This window comes from Pteronotus mesoamericanus, unplaced genomic scaffold, assembly GCF_021234165.1.
Source record: "Pteronotus mesoamericanus isolate MK-2021 breed Mesoamerican mustached bat unplaced genomic scaffold, CSHL_Meso_final contig_90, whole genome shotgun sequence".
In the NCBI taxonomy this organism is placed as follows: Eukaryota; Metazoa; Chordata; class Mammalia; order Chiroptera; family Mormoopidae; genus Pteronotus; species Pteronotus mesoamericanus.
In genome coordinates, this window is record NW_026555277.1 from 2,239,097 (window position 1) to 2,264,023 (window position 24,927).

The following is a 24,927-nucleotide window of genomic DNA, read 5'->3' on the forward strand; positions in this document are numbered from 1 at the left end:
AAGACGACACTTAACCGAAATGCTCAGAGAAAGGGCAATAAAAACATAAAACTTTTTTCAATTATTTATTTAGTTTTTATAAAATAAACACAATAATCTTTTTTTAAACAGTGGGCCTATCATGATGTATAGTTAATACTATAATTTAATTTTTAAAAACTAAAGTACTATAAGATCCTAAGTATCATTTGGAAACAGAATAGAAAGAAAACATCTATTATCAGAGTTAGAAGTCTAAAATATAAAGGCCTATTACAAATCTGTAAGAATAAGATGAAGAACCCAATTTTTAAATGGGCAGAAACAATTCACAAAGGGAGACAGAGAAATGAAAACACCTGTAATCTAATTCATTCGTATTTAATCTTAGTGTAAACATTACAAATTTTGTTACTATCTATTAAAATACATAAATAGGTAAGCTCTGTGCCCCAGAGGTACCAGGTACATGTACACAAATGCATGTACACGTGTGTTACCACAGCCCTCTTAAATCTATTTAATATAATACTACATAGTTACTTTTTTGACATGGGAAGATGTCCATATTATTTCATGGGTCTTTCAGGTTTGACAGGAATAAGAGAGTAAAGGAAGGAAAGAAAGGCAATAATATAATTCCCTAATATTGAGAACGATGACCTCTAGGGTTGGGATTATACAGAGCATACACTTTCTGTATTTCTGGGTTTTCTCCTTCAACACCCCCTTTTCAAGTAGGTGGAGAAAGCAGGAAAACAATGGTTAACAGCACCTATCTGTTCCAGAGACTATTCAAATTCCAGCTCCACCACTCAATAGCTGTGAAACCTAAGGCAAACTACTTCTGTTCTTTGTGCCTATGATCTCCCATCTATAAAATGAAGAATGATTGCTGTAAAGTATAAATGAGTTAACATTTGTAAAGCACTTCGAAGAGTTCCTGGAACAGGTGTTAGCTATCATCAGACTGCATAATCATCACAAACAATAAAATTGCTTTGCTTTTTCCAGTACATGGGAGATGATGGAACAAGACAATGAATAAAGGAAGTTATCTTTCCCATAATTTGGCATATCACTGATCATACCAACTTTTGAGCATAGTCACATCAAAGGGTAAAACCAGATAATATTTATAGTATTTACTTCAAAAGACTCATCTGACCAAAAATAAGGTAAATTTGTATAACACAGTAAGTTTGAACATTGGTCAAAAGAACAATGTCAAAATCTCTTTAGATGACAATAGCCCCACTGTTTTAAGAATGGTTTGCTCAAAGTAGGGATTTTTAGGGAGTCTGCATTTGGAGAGTTCTTATGCCATATTAAAAACCAACTGCGCTGCTCTCTAGTCACATGTTACAGGTGTGCAGGAGCATGTGTTTCAAATGCACAGGTCCTGGCCTTCCTGAATGGTCACTCCCTCTTCCCACCCACCAATTAAAAGCCATATTTGTTAACCTTGTTATTACTGTGCTGTTTCTCAGGACAGAAAAAATAACACAAATCACAATTATTTGAGGTTAACAGTTATTTGGGTTGTGGTTTGAATGAACAGATTTTATTGTTTACTATTATTATAAAAAAAAATGTTGGAGGATATATGTTTTTAATTCTATCAACCCATATTCACAAAAACTCCTCTTGCTAATTGAAGCAAAACTATCTCAAATTGCAGCTAAGTCCTATTCAAACTAATACTCTGAATTGGTAAAAGTAAAACTGTTGGGGAAATAAAAAATTAGGCCAGGGTTATACAAGAAAAGCCTGCACTATGGGGCGGAAGGTCTAGGAAATTAACTAAAATGATAAAAAGATAATTGTATACTTCATTTAAAAAGAATCAATTATTTTTTTCCCATGTTTTTCCATACTTATTTTCCATGTTTTTACTATCACCCCACCGTCTAAAATTTTCCTCTTTTCCAAACTAAAACTTTACTGGTATGTTTTATCTATATTCACACCTAATGTATCTAGTGCTAATCTTGCTTTTGTAAAAAGCAGCCTCCTCAAGAGAACAGTTAAGAATACAAAGTTGAATACAAAGTTTGCAGCACGAACTTTCTAATGTGCTAAGAGGATGAAGGTAGAGACAGTTCACCCATAAAATCACAGCAAGTATTCCCTCAGGACCAAAACAGCCTCCTGGCTATATATCATTCTCTGGGTTAAAACACAGCTCTCCTCAGGATAGCAACAGGCCATTAACTTTTCCATTATCTATTCCCTCTATTTGTGACTCTCTCCTTAATCTTCTTGTCCCCCAAAATAAGGAAATATACACTACTGAATACTTATAAAGAAACAAGAGTTTATCATTAATGAGTCTTAGTCAACTGACTTACATTGTGCTGATACAGCTAAAAATTAAGAGCCCAAAGCAGTTAAACACTAGCTCTAAGCATATACTCCCTGTTCTGTTTTAAAGGGCTTACTAGCTACATGCCCAACCTATTTTCTTTCTCTTTAAAAATTACCATCTGATAGATTTAGTTAGGGGAGTATAAATGTTCCCTCCTTAACCAGGTAGTAAAATGACTTCTTGGATGGGAAGTAAAAGATATCTTAAGCAAAGACTTGCTGCAAGATGCAATTAGGTGGATGGATTGTGAGTGGACTACACGAAAGCCTTAGCATAGTGCCAAGTATATAGGAGATACTAAATAAATACTTGTTAAATGAATAAAGATTTGAAGAAAGGAGGCTTTATAAGACTAAAAATATCTGAAGAAACCAACAGGGCTAGAGAAGGATTCAAAGGAATGATCCCTAACTTTCCAAAAAATGGTAAGAAACTTGGAACAGGTTGCTGAGTTAAGATAAAGTAGAAGTGAAGGATACTGGAACCAAATCCAATAAAAAGCTAAAGTATCATGGGTACCTACCTACCTACCTATTCCTTTATTTCCTAGCTACCTAACCTGCCTATTTATTTCCTTCCTTCCTTCCTTCCTCCCTCCCTTATGTCAGACTAATCTTACCCATAATTAATGTGATTTGGGGAACCTTTGCTCTAAATACAAACTATTCACTCACCATCTTTTCTTTTCATATTTTTCTTGTAGGAACTCTTTCACTTTTTGTGGATCCCTGAAGTCTGGAATTGCTGAAGATCTATCATCAAATAATCCTAGCCAAATCTGTTTACAGACCTTTGAAAAGAATTAAAAAAAAAAAAAAGTGTTAAAAATCAACATCTTCACTTAATGAAATATTAAGGGAAAATTATGATCTCTCAAAAAACTAACCTACTTAATTGTAATAATACTGTTTTCAGTGAGGATATTTATCACAATGAGAAATGAAGATGTCAACAAATTAAGTAATTTATTTAAATATGTTAACAGTATGCAATAAAATCTGAGCAACAGCATCATAAAGAACAGCACCTCATAGGGAAACAAATAGTGAAACGGGATTAGAGGGGACACGGGATTTTTTGGTCTTGGAATAATCCACACAGTAAGCCCTTAACAAAGCCTTGTCACCTTATGAATCTCAGTTATCTCACCGGATGAAACAGAGTGAACTAGGCCAGTAACAATTTCACACACCCTTTCACAGGTTTAAAAATCAACCACAAATAACAAACAAAAATTACTAGAATCATCAACAATTTGCTATTAAAGTATAATAGTAACAGAACATAAAGAAGATTCGAATTTCACTTCATAGTTGCCTCTTATGCTGTTTCCCCCTAATGCCTAAAAAATGAGAAACTGAAATATCCCTTTTTAGACAAATCAAAGAAATGATGGACAACTCAAATAAGACACAAGAGCATTAAGAAAACAATGAAGAGAATTTGATAAAGTGGTCTTCATCAAAATTAAAAACTGCTGCTCTTCAAAAACTTAAAGAAAAGGCAAGCTACTAAGTGATAAGAAGTATTTGCAAAACATGTAAGAACTTGAAAAAACATCAATCCAGAATGTATTTTACAATTCTTAAAACGCAATTATAATAAAGACAAAAAAACTGTTCAAAGAATGGGTAGAAAATTTTACAGCCACTTTACCAAATATGCAGTCCAACATCATTAGTCATATGAAAAACGCAAATTAAAACACCATGACCACACAACACAGACATCACTAGAAGGCCTAAGAATAAAAAGATTGACCATATCATGTATTAGTGAGAAAATGAAACAGTTGGAACTCTCAAGAAAGTAAAATGGTACAACCACTTTGGAAGAGAGTTGGCAGTTTCTTAAACATACACCTACCACATGGGCCCTGCCATCCCATTTCTAAGTAGCTACTCAAGAAATAAATGGACATGTCCATACTCCGATTTACACACAAATGTTCACAGCAGCTTTACTGATAATATCTCCAAACTGGAAAAAAACCCAAACATCCATCAACAAGTAAATGGACAGATTTTTGAAATATCCAAGTAGGAGACTCATCAGTAATAAGGAACTACTGATACAAGCAACTGCATAAATAAAACTTAAGATAATTATACTTATTGACATAAGTCAGACCCATCCCCAAAAGTACACACCACATGATTCATTTAACTTTTTACAAAATGTAAACTTATCTATACTGATGGAAAGCAAATCAAACAGATGTGTTACAAAAGGGCATAAGAAAACTCTTGATGCTGAAAAAATGTGCTATCGTATTGTGGTGATCAAGCTTCACTCGTCAAATTAGACACTTAAGTATGCACAAGTTCCTGTAATTATTCCTCCGGAAAGCTATAAAAAACAGGTCCGCAGTTTCCAAAATTGTATTATTTTAAAGAATAACAATCAAAACTGTGAAAAAAAAATAGTATCAAGCTTCGAAAAGTTTGCCAGAAATGTGAGAAATCAGAGAAGGAAAACCAGTAACCCTTCTCAATCTTACCTGCTCACTGAAGTGGGTGAGGGAGGACAGGAAAAGGACTAAGCCTTCTCCTCTCCCATCACATATCAAGCATGTGTGAAAACAGCCTTTCCTGGGGCTCCCTCCTACTCCAGGCTCAGTACAGGTACTATAAAGTCATTAAGGCAGAAACAGCTGACACCCGCGAAGCCTTAGAGTAAGACACTGTCTCATTATAAAAATATTTCAGAAGCAAAACCAGAGAAGTGCAGGCACCCAGGAATGGTAATGCAAAACTCACTGCCAGAAATACTATAACTCTGTAGGGGCCCAGCTTCTGCCATAAATATTTTAGCTACTTAAAAAGAACCACATGGGACTACCCTCAGGCAAAAACCTGACTAATAATTCTCCCAAAATGTAATTTTAAAAGATCCTGCGGTTTTACAATTACATTCATAAAAAGAAAATTGGAAGTTCCTAATTCTTCTATTTTAAAAATTCCCAGACAAGAACAAGAGACATGGTAGTCATTTGCCCAAAGCCAAAGATTTATTAACTGTAACTGCCAGAATTAGTTCAGGATTCTAAATGCCATAAACATTTAGTCTTTACATTCCAAAACCCCTATTAATTACCACATACAAATTTTTAAACTAAGAACAATTAATGAAAAATAATAACATACAAACAAATAAAAAGATGTGCTGGAGACAAATCATAAAGTTATTCTCTTGGTACTTATCCCAGTTAACACAAAGCAAGATGGTGTGCTTGATGGTAAACTTGATAGATATCTGATGTTGGCAGCCTGCAGGATTCACTCAAAATTCTGTACTGACTGCTAGTAACTCTGCTCCTGCTCTTGGACAGGCCAACCTGCCAAGGAAAATCATGAAAACTAGCTGGTTGGACCCACCACAAATTAATGTTGTCTCACCATCAAAGTTCCTTCATGATCTTAGTCAGCTCTTATTTCTATTTTTGTTACCCCACCTGGCTATTTCCAGGTTGTTCAAAATCCTAAATCTTAGCTGTCACTCTTGGCAGTAGAGTTCTTACTCAAATGAAGTGGCTTTCAGAAATGGAATTCTTCACTTTCCTGGACTGGCACCATCTGAGTTACCTAAAAAATTGTTGCAGTGCAAATTTTCAGGAGGCACCCAGCAATCTGTTTTTAAGCAAGCCCTGTAGATGACTACAAAATAAGCCAAAGACTGAAAGCTAATGCTGTAGTAAACTCTAGGCCAGCAGACAGAAACTTGCTTTGCATATATAAGACGTTCGTCCAGAAAAAGTACAGCCATTGTTAATACAAGAACTTTCCGTTATATCAATGAAACCTGGCAGCCAAGGAGAGTGGACTGTAATGCTCATGCATGAACAATGACAACTTCACTGTTCTAGTCAGTGGGGGGCAGCAGACGCTGTTGAGTGCGCATGTGTACTGTGCGGCCGTTGCATTCGCAATATCTGAGCGAGTAGCGCAACAAATCTGCATCAAATTTTGCATTAAGCTTGAACATTCCTCCGCAGAAACTATGTAGATGATTCAGAAGGCCGCAGCTATGGGCAACTGGTGATTGGCAGCTTCATCACGACAATGCACTCATTCATGCATCACGTCTTGTGCAGAGTTTTTAGGTGAAACATCAAATCACCCTGGTGGACTCAGCCCTCCTACCACCCAGGTTGGGTGCCCTGTGACTTCTGGCTTTTCCAAAAACTAAAATCACCTTTAAAAGGGAAGAGATTTCAGACCACCAATGAGATTCAGGAAAGTACAACGGGGCAGCTGATGATGACTGAAAGAATAGAGTGAGGTCCCAAGGGGCCTACTTTGAAGGGGACTGAGGTGTCACTGTCCTATGTACAACATTTTTCTGTATCTTGTATCTTTAATAAATGTCTCTTTTTCATATTACATGTCTGGATACCTTCTGGAGAGACCCTGTACACTATATACAGCTTTCAGCATTTCTCAGATTGACTTAGCCACTAAACCTGTAATTGGGCAAGGTTCCTTTAATAGAGACAGTGTTCCAGGAACACATCTGGAATACTGTCACAGTCTCTAGAGCTCCTTGTGACCAATTCACATTTTAGTCCTTGAAAAGTTGGCTTCTGCTCCCACCATTCTACTAAAATTGCTCTTTCAGGTTTGTAGATATGCTGATAGTAAAGTATCAAAGTTCTATTTTCTGGATTTTTATTTTGTTTTGTTTTGCTTTACTTGTTTTAGCAAAATAACAAACATCAACTGAAAAGGGAGAGCTTTTCAAGGTTGAAGGAAGAGAATAGAGTGAATCCAGTTAAACTGCAGACAGCACTTAGGGCCTGTGGTCATGACTATTTAATGTACACTAGTCAGAGTAATGTATTTTCCTCCAGTCTCATCTGGCTGTTTAGGTACAAAGTAGGAGTGTTTGGCTTTAATCAAGTAAAATATAACAAGAGTTAAAAGGGAGTGGTCAGAACAGACCATGGAATCTAGGTAGGTTAGGAAAAACGAGCGTGGTGAGAATGACAGACAACAAGCTTCACGTTAGTGGACTAGAGTTCCTGTCAGCCATGCCCAAACTACTGGAGTTAAAGAAAGTTAGAGGGAATGAGTGAAAGAGAGACACAATAGCAGTCAGAGAAACGGATACTTGAACTTGAAATATGAGAGGGCATATAGTTATCGATAAACTCTAAAACAGGATGAAAGTTCACTGGAAATAAGAGGTCACAGAAATCAGGAAACTGATTTATTATGACGATAATCATGTGGACTATAAGGTCACTGGGATTGGCAGAAGTGATTAACACTAGTGGAAAGAACGCATGCAAAGCGCTAAAATTTATCATGAATGAGGAGAGCTGACTGGTGTACGGCTGCAGCAAGACACAGCAAGTGATAAAATCTACCTACCTGAGGAGCATGGGGCTGAGGAACTAGAAAGATCAATGAGGACCAAGGTACCTAAACACCATCCTCTGAAAAGGCCTCCCACATGATGGAATTAAGTTATGACGATCTTTATGAGGGAAGCAGATAATCATTCCTAACTACAGAATAACGCAATGGTTGTGGTAGTTATGAGCCTGGACTAGGGAATCAGACTGCCTGAGTGTGAATTCCAACTCTGTTTAATAATGGTGCCCACTTCAAAGGAATGTTGGAAGGACTGAGTTAATACATGTTTTGCACTCAGAACAGGAATACAGAATGAACTTTAAATGCCATCAGCTGTTATTACTCTTGGGCCCGGTCTCACGTGGTTCTCAGTGGGTTATGGAGCACTGAAGTTAATAAGCAAGGAAGAAGTCTCTCCCAGAACACAGGCCGCAGGGCTCCCTTCATTCCTGCAGAAGCAAAGTGGTCCTGATGGAAGCTCTCTCCTGGAACCACAGTATCTGAAGCGAAACTATAGCACTTTGTATCTCACATGAAACTGGTTACAAATCGCCTTATATTACAATCACTGAGTATGTATCTCATTTACTTTTAATTCCCCACAATGCTTAAGACAATGGGTCATACCATATTAATTGTTCAGTAAACAGATTGGTAATACTCAAAAACAGATCTTACAAAGGAATTTTTTTAAAAAATTACACACCAGCCAAGAGAATTCATGAAATTGTCAGAATATTTTTTCCCCTTATTCTATGCTAATCCATTCTGTAATTGCAATTGTAATGGCCACCAACAGAATCTAAAGTATTTTAAAGTGTATTTATCAGTCAGGACTGCCATAGGAAACAGATGGCACACTCCACCCCGGTCAAGTTCAATAATGAGTCTATTTACAAGGCGCAAGGAGGCTCTGAGGAAATCACAAGTGAGAGTCTAGTATCCCAGGGCTGGTAACAGCAGGGCCTCCACCACCCGCTGGCAGTGAAGGGGAAGGAGAGGAAGAGGTCAGCAGATTCTCAAACAAAAGGGCTACTTAATGGTGCTGTGACCTCCAATGGAAGGGTGCAGCCAGGCTGCGGATCTCACACAGTGAAGTTAGGCATTCTAACTTCTCTCTCCCTTCCTTTCTTTGATCTGCTGATAATGTCTCCCTCAAATGGACCCAAGCAGAGGCAAGAAAACCCAATTGTATATCCAGATAAATCAGCTGCCTGGAGCCAGGGCATGGAAAAGACTTGAGCTACAAGGACAAATGGAAGATATCCAACATGGCACCCAAATCATAACAAACATATGCAGTGCAAGCAATTTAACAAACTCAATTATGAACATCAAAAATACCAAACATCCATACTAATTCTCAATTACTCACATATAAAAAGGTAGAAAACAGTGTTGTACCAGGTCTGAGAAGGAAAATAGGTAAGTGTAGTGATAATACAACTTTGTAATCCTCTCAGGGACAGCAAAATAGAGAGAAAATTGCTGGAATGGGTATTTACATTTATTCATGAAACCCTTATTTTCATAAATAGGATACAAGGAATAAACAATGTAGCATGGCTGCTTGCAACCTCTAGCTAAAAAGATATAAAAATTTGGAAAGGACAGAAACATGCTCTAGAATTTAAAAGTTTTTTTCATTAGGCCAATCTATATACATATAACTAGATTTTATACTTTTTTTTTTTTTTGTCCTTTCTCTTCTTACTGGAAAGAGTATTACTGCCTCCTCCTGTGTGTAAAATATAATTATACCATTTCATAATGTTGCCCACCAAATACAGCAATAACAAACAGGACACTTAAAGAACTGAAAAATTCATGAACAAGAAACTAATATCCACTTTTTGGAGAGAAAGGAAAAAGGAACAGAAATAAATATTAACAAATTGGAAATACCATTAGAAGTTCTCTAGAGAGCTACCATGAATTTATACAAAATTCTATCATCATCATATTATTTTGCCCTAAAAGAAAAAAAACATTTTTGCCCTAGTATTTTTCCCAAAAAAATCCACAGTCAGAAATATATCTCAAATATATCAAATATATGTAATGACTCAAGTTAAATACTGGAAAAACAAGTAGATTGTTAACATTTCCTATACTCATTCCTTCTATATGAGCAATGACTACACTAATAGTTCTACCAACGACTGATTGGTATTTCTCAGTAATGACTATATATACTCATACCTGCAGAAACAAAAACAATATCCATATGCCTTATACAAGAGGAACAGCTAGTCCTGCATTTGTCTTTTTTAAGTCTTTTTAAGTGTGTGTTATTTGCCCTTGAGATGGCTCTGACCCCCAGAGACCCTGTGAATGAGTAGTGTCCTCAACAATCCTGCTCAGCTCCTGTGGACTCAGGCCTATGATTTCTTTTGTGAAGTCAATCCATATCTTATTTGGTCTTCCTCTTTTCCTGCTGCCTTCTGTTTTTCCCAGCATTATTGTCTTTTCCGAAGAACCCTGCTTTCTCTTGCTGTGCCAAACTAGGAGAGTTTGCCTCCAGCAATGTTTCAGACCTCACGTGCTCTACGACCCTAGGGTTTGTCTTTTCTGGCAGTCCAAGTTATCCATAGAGTGCTTCTCCAATACAGTATTTCAAATGAATCATTTTTTTCCCTAACAGCTTCCTTCACTGTCCAATTTCTATATCCACTAATAGTAATTGAGAATCTTTTTAGGATTGTGAAAGAGACCTAAGTTTTGCCTTTTTAGGTTAGTGATTTTAAGCTGGTTATCAAGAAACAAAAGACTCAGAAAGAACTTTTGACCCTCCTCCTTATCTGCCCAAAAGAATTCAGAAAGAGAAACCCAGGGCATTATCTTTGCATCACACTATAAATTCAATACGGCAGACAGGGAGAAATCTGGCAAAGCCTGTCCTTAGACCTCCCTCTGTGTCCCACTGTTTCTGGGTGGCTCAGCAAGAATTTGTTTACCACATGTTTGCTCTTTCTCCTCTACCTGTGAATTCTCTACTTTCCCTTTGAAATCCTAGACCCCTGCCCCCTTCTTCTCCTTAGTCCAGAATGGCAGATAAGCCTTAACTGTCCAAAGAGTTTTCGGTCTCATATTTATAACATCCCAACATAGGTATCCAGAATAAATTTGACATTTTCCCGTTATCTTGTCTCATGTTAATTTATTTGCCCAGTCAGAAGAACTTATTAGAAAGGTGGGAGGAAGAGAATTATTTGTTGTATCCCACAAATATATGGTATACTCGATCTTAAAATTTGATTTTATAAAAATATACTAGCAAGTACTAGAACATATGCAACTGGGTCCGTGAGAAGAGCATAAAATGAAAGAAGCCTTTCCCTGGAGGAAGAACTTTCCAAGAGTGAGGGCCATCTAAGGGACAATTTATTATATATAATTATTTCCTTGAGAATAAAGAAGAAAAAGTATCAGAGAAGATTAACAGGTATTTAATACTCATTTTCTAAATAACTGATAACTCCAAAGAAATAGAAAAAGATAAAGGAAGCCAATATTTAGAACACTATCCAGAAATTAACCAGTGGAAATGGCAATAAATAAATTTACTTGCAAGTGTCTGTGGACTGTGAAGGAGACCAGTAGCTCTAATTGACACCTACTGTAGAGACTTAGTAAAGGTAGTATACACAGTTCATCACACCCCCATGCCTTATTTCATTAATGTCTCTAATGCCAGATAGAACTGTGATCCAGTTAGGCGGCAAAGAACCAAAATCTAGCCACACCAGATCAGACAAAGCCGGCTTAGGGAAGCATACAGCAATACTTGAAGAATGCAAGACAAACCTGGGTTGCCAACAGGAAGCCATCTGGGACCTAGGGGTCTGAGTATCTGTTTCCAAAGCCTTCTCCCCACAAACCCCAAACACATAGTTTATAACTTTTGCTCTTCACACTATGTCTAATCCCTGCTCTTGCTATCTTAGAACAGTTTCTTCTGTTTAGTCATTGAACGGCACATGGCACAATTACACACTGCCTTTTCTGCTCAAATGATTCATCACTTATATCCAGTCTCTCTGTGAACCTTAATTCAATTTCTTGAGAGGATCTTTATTAGTCGCTGGCCTCTAGGGTTGGTATCTATTCCTGGTCCAATCAGCTGTGTGTGTTGTGGTTTTCCCAAGGCAGGGAGCCTTCCCCCTTTCTTCCTTCAGCAAGGAAAGCATGAGCTTAGTAAGTACCTCCCACCCAAAAAAACACGTTTGTTGGTGAACATGCTTTGCAAATTATCTTTGCTTTTGAAGTTTGAGTGGTTTTAAGAAAAACTGCCAATTCCCTGCTTTCTCAAACAAAGGTGTCATATGTAAATTGTCTTCTATGTGGGTAACAAACACCTGCTTGGCCTTTTAATTTTGTGATGTCTATAACAAGTTTCTATGTTTTAGCTAGTTATATTTATCAATTTTTTACTTTTTGATTTCTTCCACAGCTTTTAGTCTATAAAGTCCTTACACATTTAAATGTTAAATCATAATCAGCTATATTTTCTATTTTTACAGTAATCACTTCTTGTGTTTTTATTGTCCACTCTGAAGTGTACACATCTTTAAACAACATTATTTAGTTGTGCCCGTTTTCTTTCTTATGAAATAACTTGCTTCACAGAAAACTTGCAAGAGCAGTGAAGTCCCATACACGCTTCACTCACAGCCTCCAATGTTCGCATTCTCTCAAGATAGACAAAATTTTTTTTCTGAACCATTTAGAGACATGAACCTTTACCCACAAATGTATATCTCCTAAATATAAGGACGTTCTTTTATGTAACCACAGTTAAAAGATCAAAATCAGGAAATCATTTTAATTATCTAATTTATAGCCAATTATCTTAATAATGTCCTGTATAGGGAAAAAGGTTCTCTTAGTACAGAATCAGTAACTGTCCTGTCTCCTGACTCTCATTTAATCTGGAACAGCTTCTTAGCCTCTTTATCTTTTGGGACACCTTGATAGCTTTGAAGAGTACAGGCCAATTATTTTGTATTATGTTCCTTAATTTAGATTTCCTTGTGATTAAATGTATGTTATACATTTGGGGGGAACCACGTAAGTGATGTTGTATCCTTCCCAGTGTATCACATCAGAATGCACATGATGTCAATTTGTCCCATTTCTGGTGATGTCAATTTTGATTACTTGGTTAAAATTACATATGCCAGATCTCTTCATAGTCATCACTTTGAGGACTAGTAAGTATTTTGTAGGGAGACACTTAGAAACTATTTTCTGTATTTTATGGCTTCCTTTATGGATTTAAAATGTTAACTTTACATTTTTTCCTGAAATTTATTTTAGTATACCATGTCAGTTAACATTCTCATTGATTCTCTATTGAATAACCAATTCCTCCCACACTGAAGTGAGGAACTTCATTTATTTTACAATTTCATATACACATTTAATATATATATAAAAATTACAGTGTATCTTGGGATCTAGTCTACAGATCTGGGCTTATACTTGTATTAGTTTCATACTGATGTAATTACTATAAATTTATATTGCACATTATTGCCTGTAAACATACAGATTATTTAGTATCTAAGTAGAGCCAATTCTATTTATTCTTCATTTTATAAATTATTCCCAGCTAAGTTTTACTTCTTTGTTCTTTTGGATGAACTTTAGAATCATTTTCTTAAAAAAAAAAAAAAAAAATTCCCACCAGTGTTTCTGTTCCAATTCTTGTAAACTTAATCTGTGAGGCTTCTTCAAGCAAAGCACTCTCATTCCCAAAGACAGTACGAATCCAAGAGGCAAGCTTGCCAAGGAGGAAAAATTAACCAAAGGTTTATATTTCTTTCTTGCCACAGAGTAAGTTTTATATTTGCCAGAATACAGCTAGAACAAAAGAGGATCTGAGCAAGGGAGTAGAATGAGCAAGTTGGTCTGATCATTTCCTAAAGAGCTGAGTATTAAGAACAGTTCTATTTACTTGTCCTGATGTAAAATAAGAACTGTTTGTGGATTAGCCTTGGTTTAGGGAAAGCATTCCAGTGACCTCTAACATGAACACTACTCATTCACTCTTTAAGTCAACTTAAGGCTCCAGGAGAGTGATTGATACTACTGACATTCTATTGTCTGGTTGTCCCGGTAACTAAAGGCACGCATTTGCCAGACAGCTGACTAAGGTTGAGAATTCAGCCTTCAGGCTGAAAAACAGACTAAGTGGCCCAAAAGTAAAACAAGCCTTTGACATAAACCTGATCTATACCACATTCTACATAAATCAATAATGAGGAGAAAAAACATTTAGTTTTCTTTGAACATTTGCAAATATATGGGTGGCTTATGGGTTAATTTAAAAAAGAGAAAAAGAAATATGCAGGTAAAGTTCTTTTAAGTAAAAATGAAATTTGCATAAGAGGGTGAGTTTTAAGGTTCCCAAATCGTAATCTCATTTAAAAGGAACAATTTTTGAGCATCAATAAGAATAACTGCAACTGACTGAAACATATCAAATAAACAATTTCATTATTTTGAGAACAGTTAAATATTCAGGACAAGGGGCTTTGTTTATGTGTATTGTATCCACTGATATTTATGAGTTGTTCTAATGTACTTAAATAACAATAAAACTATTGCACGTTAATGTAAATAACTTTTACATATAAAAATAAGTTTTAATTTTTCGTATTTTTTAATTTGAGTTGACATTCAATATTATATAAGTTTCAAGTGTATAGCATAGCAGGTAGACATTTATATAACTTAAGAAGTGATCCCCCTGAAAGTACAGTACTGCCCCAACAGTATACGTAGTTATTACAATATTATTTATATTCCTTATGCTGTACTTTACAATCTCATGCCTATTTTGTAACTGCCAACTTGTACTTCATAATCCCTTCACCTTTTTCACCCAGTCTCCCAACACCCTCCCACCTGGTAACCATGTTTTTAATATCTATGAGTTTGTTTCTACATTGTTTTCTTCACTTGTTTTCTAGATTCCACATTTAAGTAAATGATAGGATATTCTGTCTTTCTCTGCCTGACTTATTTCACTTAGCATAACACCCTCTAGGTCCATCCATGTTATCACAAATGATAAAATTGCACGGGTTTGTTTTTTTATGCCTGGGTAATATTCTAGGGTGGGGCAATAGTAGGTCTCCAGTTGTTCTCATGGAATACAATAATAAATAATAATACAAGAATAAACTCCATGTTTCACATAAACCTACTTTTGCCCTACCCTCTTTGTACCACATCTTCTTTATCCAATCACCTATCAATGGACACTTGGGTATTGTTTTCTTATCCATTCAGCCACCCAATGTCTTTTGGAGTATTTAACTTATTCACATTGAAAGAAATTATTGATAAGCATGTAGCTAATGCCACTTAATTATTCATATTTTTATTCTTTTTCTTTTTCTTAAAGAAGTTCCTTCAACATTTCTTGTAATACTGATTTAATGGTGATGAACTCCATTCGTTTTTTCTTGTCTGGGAAGCTCTTTATCTCTACTTTGACTCTAAATGATAGCCTTGCTAGGTAGAGTAATCTTGGTTATAGGTTCTTGCTTTTAATCCTCATAAATATTTTATACCAATATCTTCTGGCCTGCAAAATTTCTGTTGAGAAATCAGCTTATTGTCTTATAGGAGCTCCCATGTAGGAAACCAACTGCTTTTCTCTTGCTACTTTTAAGATCATCTTTAACCTCTGGCATTTTAATTATGATGTATCTTGGTGTGGGCCTCTTTGGGTTCATCTTATTTGGGACCCTCTGCTTCCTGGATTTGTATGTCTATTTTTTTTGCCAGGGTAAGAAAGCTCTCTGTCATTATTTCTTCAAATAGGTTTTTAACCCCTTGCTCTCTTCCTTCTCCTTCTGGTAGTCAATATGATGCAAATTTTCTTATATTTGATGTCCCAGAGGTCCTTTAAACTGTTCTATTTTTTCTTTGGATTCTTTTTCTCTTTTGTGCTATTCTCATTGGGTGCTACCTTTTCTTACTAACCACTTATTTCATCCTCTGCTTCATCTAACCTGGTACTGATTCCATCTACATATTCATTTCTTACAGGTTCTTTTTTAGTCTCTATTTCTTTCTTTCTTTCTTTTTTTTTAATTATCTCCTTGTTGAAGTTCTGAGATCATCTATTCTTGCCCTAAGTTCACTGAGCATCCTTATACCTAGTGTTTTTAACTCTCTATCTGGTAGATAGCTTGCCTCCATTTTGTTTAGTTCTTTTTCTGAAGTTTTGCTCTGTTCTTTCATTTAGGACATGTTTGTTTGTTTCCTCATTTTGGCTGCTTCCCTGTATCTGTTTCTACTGAATATTTATTAGGTATATCTGCTACATCTCCCAGTCTTGGTAGGGTGGCCGTATGTAGTAGGTGTCCTGTGGAGTTCAGTGGCAGTCTCCCTGCTCACCTGAGCTGAGCGCTCCAGTTGTATCCTTTGCATTGGTTAAGGGTGCCCTCCTGTTGTAGTTGAGCCTTGACTGCTGTTAGCACATCAGTTGTTGGAACTGACCTTCAGACTGACTCACTGTGAGGACTGGTCATGACCATAGCTGATGAGCTGTTGTGTGGGCGCTGACTCCATGGATTTGCTTTCGTGGGGCTCTGGTACCTGCTGAGTCCAACCTTTGGGTGTGTCCTTTGTGGAACTAATTGGGTGGCGCTCTGGTGTGGTCAAAGCTGGTCACCTGGTGTGTTGGTTCTGGGGCTTCTTGGAAGAGGCTGTGCAGGTGCAAGTCCAGGTCAGTTGTTGCCTATGCTCAGCCCGGGGGTACCTGGTAGGAGCTACAAAGTGATCTATGATTGGTAGCTGCCTATGGTGGGCGTGGAGGTGCCTGGGAGAGGCTATGCTGTGAACTGAAACCAACTGCCACTAATGCTGGACTAGGGGCCACTTAGAAACAAAAGTACAGGGCACACCAAGGTCAGCAGCTACATTTTGGGGGACTGTGGATCCTGCAGGGATTTTAAGGAGTCCTTAGTATGCACCAAGGCCAGCCACTTGTGAATAACAGCCACTTAAAGAGGTTTGAGCACAAGTTGGGTAGTGCAGGTTTCTCAGGGCATCACCAGGGTGGGAAGTTTGATGGAGACTCAGGCATGGCGCCTTCAAGTTGCACTGGGGGTGGAGGGGGGGACCAACAAAAGAACAATGGTGCCCACTTCCCAGCTCTGTGGGGAAAGGGCTCAACAAAGGAACAAAATGGAAGACAGAGCTGCCCCTACAGGCCTGGCCCTGAAGCCAGACAGTTCAGTTCCTCCCTGTATATCCCTGGCACTTTTTTGAGCAGCTGCCCAGCGCTAGGGTTCAGAGTGAGGCAGGAGCTCAAAGTGAGCGTGTGCCTCAGTGAGTAAGTCCATGCAGAGGCCCTTGAAGAGGATGTGTGGGTTTCCAACACCTCTCCCTCTCACCAGGAGTGAATCCCTGCTGATTTTCACAGCCAGGTATTGTTGGGACTCCTCTTCCTGACACTGGTGGTCCACGCTGGGGATCCCAGTATAGGGGTGGTATGCCTCACTCTGGGGGGGACCTCCATAGTTGGGCTATTCCTCTGGATTACAACCACACAAGGGCCAGCCCATTTCATGTTTCTGCCCCTCCTACCCGTCTCAACATGGCTTCTTCTTTATAACCTTAGTTATGATTTCTGTTAGTCTTCAGGTGGTTCTCAAGGGCAGTTGTTCTATAATTTAGTTGTAATTTTGGTGTGGTCATGGGAGAGGTGAGCACAGCGTTCACCTACTCAACCATCTTGACCAAAAGACGCAAAAATAGCTATATTTTTTTAAACAAAAATAATTACTGAAAACAATGGCACTGTTTTACATTTCTGCAAATTTCATTAATACTTGGTTAAAGAGAAGACAATTGATTTCTCATCAGCTTCTGTATTTTTATGTTATGTAGTTTCTGGAAAATTCCACTATACTCATGAAAATGAGAGAAAAAGCAGCAAATCGAATCTTAGAATTATTTAAATTTTCTGACCTTAGGGAACCCATGAAAAGGTCTCAAGATCCCCTACAGGTCCCCAGACTTTGCTTGGAAAGTGACTAAATTAGAATATCACAATTTTACAATCCCTAGGTAATGATCAGAGGCATAGTTAGTATTAGAGGCTAACATTACCACCCGCCCCACCAAAAAAAAAAATGTCTCTCCATAAAAGAACACACCCAACCTATAAAACAGTGGTTCTTCCCCCACGGACACTAAGTGCATAGAATCAGCAAAGTCCAGATACTGTGAAACTACTGAACAAATGGCTGGGCTAAGGGAGGGGAAAAGGGGAAGCGAGGAGAGGCGGAAGAAGGGAAAGAGTAAAAAACTGGAGGAAGAAACATAAAAAATTAAAAAAAAATTAATTTAAAAGGTAAACAACCAAAAGATAGAACCCAAAGAACCAAAAGAATAGGTTTTTACCTCCAGTAATGCCAGAGTAACTCATATTAAAACCCAGTCCTCCAGTGATAAAAACTCTGGACACATTATAAAATCCATCAGAAGACTCTAGAGAGCAACCACAGGCAAACAAAAACTGGAGAGAAGTTGTAAGAAAGAAACAGCACTGTGCATTTGCTGTTTCATCACTTGAAAGAAAGCTCCAGTGAGTGCCAATCAGAGCCGCTAAAACTCAACAGAAATCCACAAAGTTTAAGCTTCCAGAGAGAGTTTACCTCACCACAGCAACTGGAAAATAAGAGGCAAATCCAGAAAGAAGAGAATCAGAGAGAAGAACTGTAAAACTTGTATATCACCTTTGCCCAAATCTCTGGCACACTCTTGACCTATTTGAATGTGCAGGACAGATTCCACGCAATTCAATCAAAGACTAAAAGAACCGAGAAGGGATTTCAGCTGGCACTCACCAGGAGAAGCAGAGTTTGCTAAAGTAAACAATGAATAAAACAAACAAAACCAATAGTTTTTGGAGGACAAAACAGAGTCCAGAGGCTCTACAACCTACTATTTCCAATGTTCTGAGTATAATCCAAAATCACTAGATATTCAAAGAAACAGGAAAGAATGACCCATAATCAAAAGCAAAAGCATGCCCTGGCTGGTGTGGCTCAGTGAACTGAGCGCCAGCCTGTGAACCAAAGGATTGCTGGTTCAATTCCCAGTCAGGGCACATGCCAGGGTTGCAGGCCAGGTCACCAGTAGGAGGCACATGAGAGGCAACCTCACACTGATGTTTCTTTCCCTCTCTTTCTCTCTCCCTTCCCCTCTGTCTAAAAATAAATATTTAAAATCTTTAAAGAAAAAAAAAAGCAACCACTTGAGACAGATATGAAATGATAAAGACTCCGGAATTAACAATGATTTAAAGCAGTGAGAACACCTATATTCAAAAGCATAAAAGGAAACTGTATGGCCCGGGCAGGTGTAGCTTAGTTGATTGGAGCATCATCCCATAACTGAAGGGTTGTAGGTTTGATCCCTGGTAGGGGCACATACAATGGCAACCAACAGACGTTTCTCTCTCTCCCTTCCTCTCTCTCTAAAAGAAATTAAAAAAAAAAAATATTTGAGTGGGGATTAAAAAGAAAATAAAGGAAACTATGAAATTTCAGCAGAGGCATAGAAGTTATAGAAAAGAACCAAATGTAAATTCTACCACTAGAAAAGATAGTATCAAGTCAATTCCAAATTAAAAATTGGAGTTTTGCGGTAACAGAAAATTCAGGTGGGGATAAGCAGAAATTACTTCAATCTGATGACTGGACAGTGGACATGAAAAAAGTAGTAAACTTGAACATAAATTAATAAAATTTGAAAATAAAGACTAAGAAAAAATTAGCAGAGGCTCAGAGAACTATAAGACTATAGCAAAATGTCTAGCTTCCATGCAGGTGAAACTTCAGATGGAGAGATGATGGAGAATGAAGCAGAAAAAAATTTTCCAAGAAAAAAATCGCCAAAACTTTCCAATTCAATGAAAGACAAATTAATAGATTAAGAAGCTCAGCAAACACCAGAGAGGATACACACACACACACACACACACACACACACACCAAAGTCACACTCTGAAAAAGTTCAAAAACTTTAAAATGTCCTATCACTACAGAGGAACAATATAAGTATCAGCTGATACTCTACATTTTACACTAAGTGATAAAATACAACATATCAAAGTTTGTGCAAAGCAGTTAAAGCAGAGCTTAGAGAGAAAATTTATTGCTCTAATATTAGAAAACAATGTTCTCAAATTGATGACCTTAGGTTTCATCTTAACAAGCTAAGAAAAGCAAATAACCCAGAGTAAACAGAATAAAGAGCAAAATTATATAGATCCTATACACATTATAAAATAGGATCTATAATGAGTAACTTTACATCAATAAATATGACAACTTAGATGAAACAGGCAAATTCCCTGAAAAATACAACCCATCAAAACTGATACAAGAAACTACTAATCTGAATTAACTACCCTGGGTCATTTTCATCCTCTGTCCCAGTGGCACTCAGATCCCAGTGCTCCTTTCTGTCCTCCCAGAGAGCCCAGTCATCTCCATTTGAGCATCTGGCCAAAGGGGACTGAGTCATCAACTCCCAAATAAGACTACACCATTTGGTACCAGAAGCTGCCAACAGGAGAGGGTAACGAGGACAGAAAGGGACAACCAAGCCTACTCTCCATGTCAAACAACAGATCACTCAAATGGCCATACAAAGGGCCATAAACAGTAGATCACTCAAATGGCTGGGTGACCACAGTTTGCCACCCTTAACCCAAAATATGTATAAAAATGATACCCAAAGAATGATAAAAAGTATCTATCTAAATCTTCAAGAAGCTCCTGTTGGACATGGCCTCTGGTTACTCCTAAACACAGCTGATCTTTCCTGTGCAGGATGGCTTGAATTTCATAAAACAAAGTCTTTTAGAAAAAGAAACTGAAGGGCTGTCAAGACTTACTTCAACACAGCATGGTACTGGCATAAGGACCAATGAAGAAATGAAAATGAATAGAGAGAAACAACCAATACTTATAAGGTCACTTCACTTTTGACAAAGGCTCCAAAGCAATCCACTGAAGAAAGTGTTCTGAACCAATGAAACTGGAACAACTATATAGATTCATGGAAATGTATGAACTGTGACCTCTATCACACAAAATTAATTTGAGATGGACCACAGATGTAAACATAAAGGCCAAACTTTTCAAAGCCTCTAAAATATAAAATGAGATTATTCTCATTATTTGAGAGCAAGCAGAGATTTCTCAAGATGGAATAGAGAAAGCAGTAATTATAATACTATGATAAAACTATTTCATCAAAAAAACAAACTTCTGCTTAATAAAAGACATCAGTAAGAAAATAAACGAGAAAGCCACAGACCAGGAGAAAATATTCACTACACATGTATCTGACGCAGAATGAACAAATTCTGATATATTCATATAATACTATTCAGTAATAAAAAAAAAGGAACAAGCTATAGGCATCCACATGCATAACTCTCAAAAGAAGCCTTTATACAAAATGGCACATTCTTTATTATTTTACTTACATGAATATAAATAAAAATCAGAATACTGGTTGCCTCTGAAATGAGAGGGACTAAACAGGAAGGGATGTCAGGGAACTTTTGGGGTTGATGGTCATGTTCTATTATCTTTATTAAGCTTTAGGTTACCAAACTAGATACATTTAGCAAAACTCTTCCAAAGGTACACTTAAGATTTTTACATTTCATTGTATGCATATATCTCAAAAAATTAACAAATAGTAAGTTGTAATTAATGATAAAGATTTTAGGCATGTTATGAACTAATCTTTGCAAGTAAGAAGTGGATAAATATTAGCTAAATATAGCATAATAGTTATTATACCTGCATAGTTTATCAACTTTTATGTATATTTGAATATTTCATAATAAAACATTGGGAGTTAGGGTGGGGGTAAGGAAGGAAGACAGATCTGGCTGTCGCGCTTGGTTTTGAGCAGCCTCTGACTGAGACAAGAGTCTTATAATGAGTGGGGACTTCTGAGACATTGAAGCAGGAAACCAAACTAAGCCCTAGGCCCCCAGCAGGCAGAGCAGCTGTTGCACTATAGCACTCACACTACCAGGAGGCTCTACTCACCTGCACTAAGACCTATGGCACCACGCCATGATAGACAGCACAAAATAGAACAAGTTCTGGTACCAGATGACCACTTACAGCCACCCCATCCTTGGAAAGATGCCAACATTACAGGCCCATATGAGCTTGTTCTAGGGGAATTAGTGGTATCCATGGTCCAGTAAAAGAATGATAAAACGTATCTATCTAAATCTTCAAGAAGTTCCTGTTGGACATGGCCTCTGGTTACACCTAAACATAACTGATCTTTCCCGTGCAGGATGGCTTGAATTTCATAAAACAAAATACAAAATATCATCACCAATTCCTCAAAAATTTATGGGCCCAGAGCCTGTTCCAAGTTTCTTCTTACCAGCTCATTAAGCACCCTACCACTAGACAGCACCCTCTGTTGCCAGGGTGAATGCCAGCTGCTGTCCTAGCAGCTGAACAGGCTTCCTGCTCTATAGTAAGAACCCAGCACCATCTTCCAGGAGCCTAAGCAGCAGACGCTGGATCAACGGAAAGACACAGGTAAAGGGCAACTCAAATGTGTGCTCTGGGGACACTTGTGTTACGAGTTTGCTTCAAGGCCTGGAAGTCACCTCAGTGGCAGTGTTTCCCAGGGACTCCAGGTTAGAATTTCCAGACCCAGAGAAGCCGCCTGGTCTGAGGCCAGCCCCTCCCCATCCTGACAAAACCTGGCTCTGTCGCACAGAGCAAAAGATACAGGCCCCAAGAAGTTGCCAGGTCCAGGCCTTTGCAGGTTGAAATGTGATCCACTGAGTCTCCAATTCTTTGTCATCAGTACAGAGATTTAAAACCCGTATTTGCATTGATAATGTATACACTTTACTCTCATCTTGATTCAAAGAGACTCTTAAGGGAAGGAAATAAAATACATATGTGCATTTCTTGATAACATTCAAAAATTAAACAAATATCTTCTTAAATAATTCAACAGTGTGCCTCAATATTCTAAAGTTAGGTGGTTTTAAACCTCAAATACCTCACTTGGAAGATATTCTCTCAAATAATTACATTTTTATAGTTAATTTTTTAACATGACCACCATTAATGAATTAACTTTTCATATTTATTAAGAGCATACTGGCTGAAGTTTAACAAAAAATTCTCTCTATACTAAACTCATTAAATTCACTTCAAAGCACATTTTTCTATATGATACTTTTTTCCCCTGAGCTTAGGAATCAATTGAAAAAATATCTTTATATAAGATGTCAGTTTCAAAACATTTCACATACACTATCTTCAAATCACCCTCAAACAGTCAGGACAGGTACTTCCCATGGATTACAAAGGAAAATGAAGCTCAGGGAAAGAAGTTTGCCCAACGTGACGTTAATTAATTATTGGTGCTGAAACCAGACCAGACTGTTCCCAGTCCTACTCTGGAGCATATACTATTCTGGCTTTCCCGAGGTGGTCTATAGCTGTCAGCATCAGAATCACCTGGAATTCTGCCTTAAAATTCGGACACATTCCTGTGCTTCAACCTACATCTAGGGTCAGAATCTCTAGGGAATAGAACCCAGGTCTTCTAAATTCTTATTAAAATTTAAAAAAAATTTTTTTTTAAACTTGCTAATGAAAGTAAGACCAATGAAACTCAAGTGGGTATAAAGTTTGAAACTCCCTTGGATGTACTTACTCTTGTATATATTCTCATTGCTACAAGTATAATGAAGAAGTATGGAAGATTATGCCATGAAAATGTTGATAATGTTCTGAGGATAATAATATCAATATAAAGGAAACTATGACCAATAAAAAAATCTGTAAAATCTTACAGTGAATGCCATTTTTTAAAAAAGTTTAAAATATGAGTGGAGGTTTTCATTCCTATGGACTAAAATCATCCTAAAGATTTAATAGAATACAAATACTGACAGGCCTTGGGAAAAAGATTCAGTATAAATAAAACAGCATAAGCAAAATGGCAAGACTGGAATACAGACAGCATGTATGAAAAACAAAAACCGAGATTACTGTAATTAAATATTCCTGCTGGGAATGAAGAAAATGATTAACTAGGAAAAGAAGCCAGGTTATAAAAAAAAATTTGTATTAAGAACTGAAGACTTCGGCCCTGGCTGATGTGGCTCAGTGGACTGAGTGGCCTGTGACCAAAAGGTCACTGGTTCAATTCCTGGTCAGGGCACATGTCTGGGATGCAGGCCAGGTCCCCAGTTGGGGGCATGTGAGAAGCAACCAATCAATGTTTCTCTCACACATTGATGTTTCTTTCCCTCCCTTCCCTATCTCTAAAATTAAAATAAAATTTTAAACACACACACACACACACACAATTTATAGCTGAAGATTTTGGTATTCCATAGACCAGGAGTCTTTGTTCAGCTACCTACAGACGAAACTGGACCACTGGCCTGTTTTTGTACTATTCCTGACCTAAGAATGGTTTCCACATGTTTAAAGGTGTGTAATTTCATACAAGAATATGCAACAGAGACTACAGGTGGCCTGCAAAGCCTCCAATATTTACTCACTGCTGTTCACAGAAAATGTCTCTCTTCTGCTACAAGCCACAAGGTTGTTTGTAAATCCTGGAGTAGTAAGTATGTAACTTAACTCTGCCACTCAATAATGACAAATATTTAACATTAAAATAACTGCCAGTTTATATTATTATTTAAGCTTCCATAAATTCAAAGTTAAAATGCTCCATGAATGTAAATACATAACCAAAATATTAATGTAAATGACACTACTGTTTTCTAAGAAAACTGGAAAATCCCCCTAATAAAACAACTCAGAGCAAGGATTGAAAAAAACATTAATCCTTCTCCTATTACATCTTTTATCTTAGATTCTGATTCAACAGCATCTGAAAATCTATTATTCAACAGGAAATATGCTGGGAATCTTCCCAGGTTGCCCGAGTTCAAAGCATTCTAAACCTTCTACATGAAGATGTTATTGTTATTGCCCTGACTGGGTAGCAGAGTTGGTTGGAGTGTAATCCAGTATACCAAAAAAGGACTGCAGGTTCAATCCCCAGTCAGAGCACATACCTACGTTGTAGGTTCAATATCCAATGAGAAAGCATATGGGTGGAAACCAACTGATGTTTCTCCCTCATGTCTGTCTGTCTCTCCCC

General features: G+C 37.3%; 1 protein-coding gene across 7 annotated transcripts in view; it reads right to left on the minus strand.

The window, feature by feature from the left end:
- Positions 1 to 24,927, minus strand: part of AGFG1 (ArfGAP with FG repeats 1) — a 64,925-nt gene that overhangs the window by 19,424 nt on the left and 20,574 nt on the right. For all 7 annotated transcript variants that reach the window (XM_054585588.1, XM_054585587.1, XM_054585583.1 and 4 more), the window contains exon 3: positions 3,022 to 3,137. In XM_054585588.1, the coding sequence (XP_054441563.1) occupies positions 3,022 to 3,137 (116 nt within the window). The remainder of the gene's footprint in view (positions 1 to 3,021; positions 3,138 to 24,927) is intronic.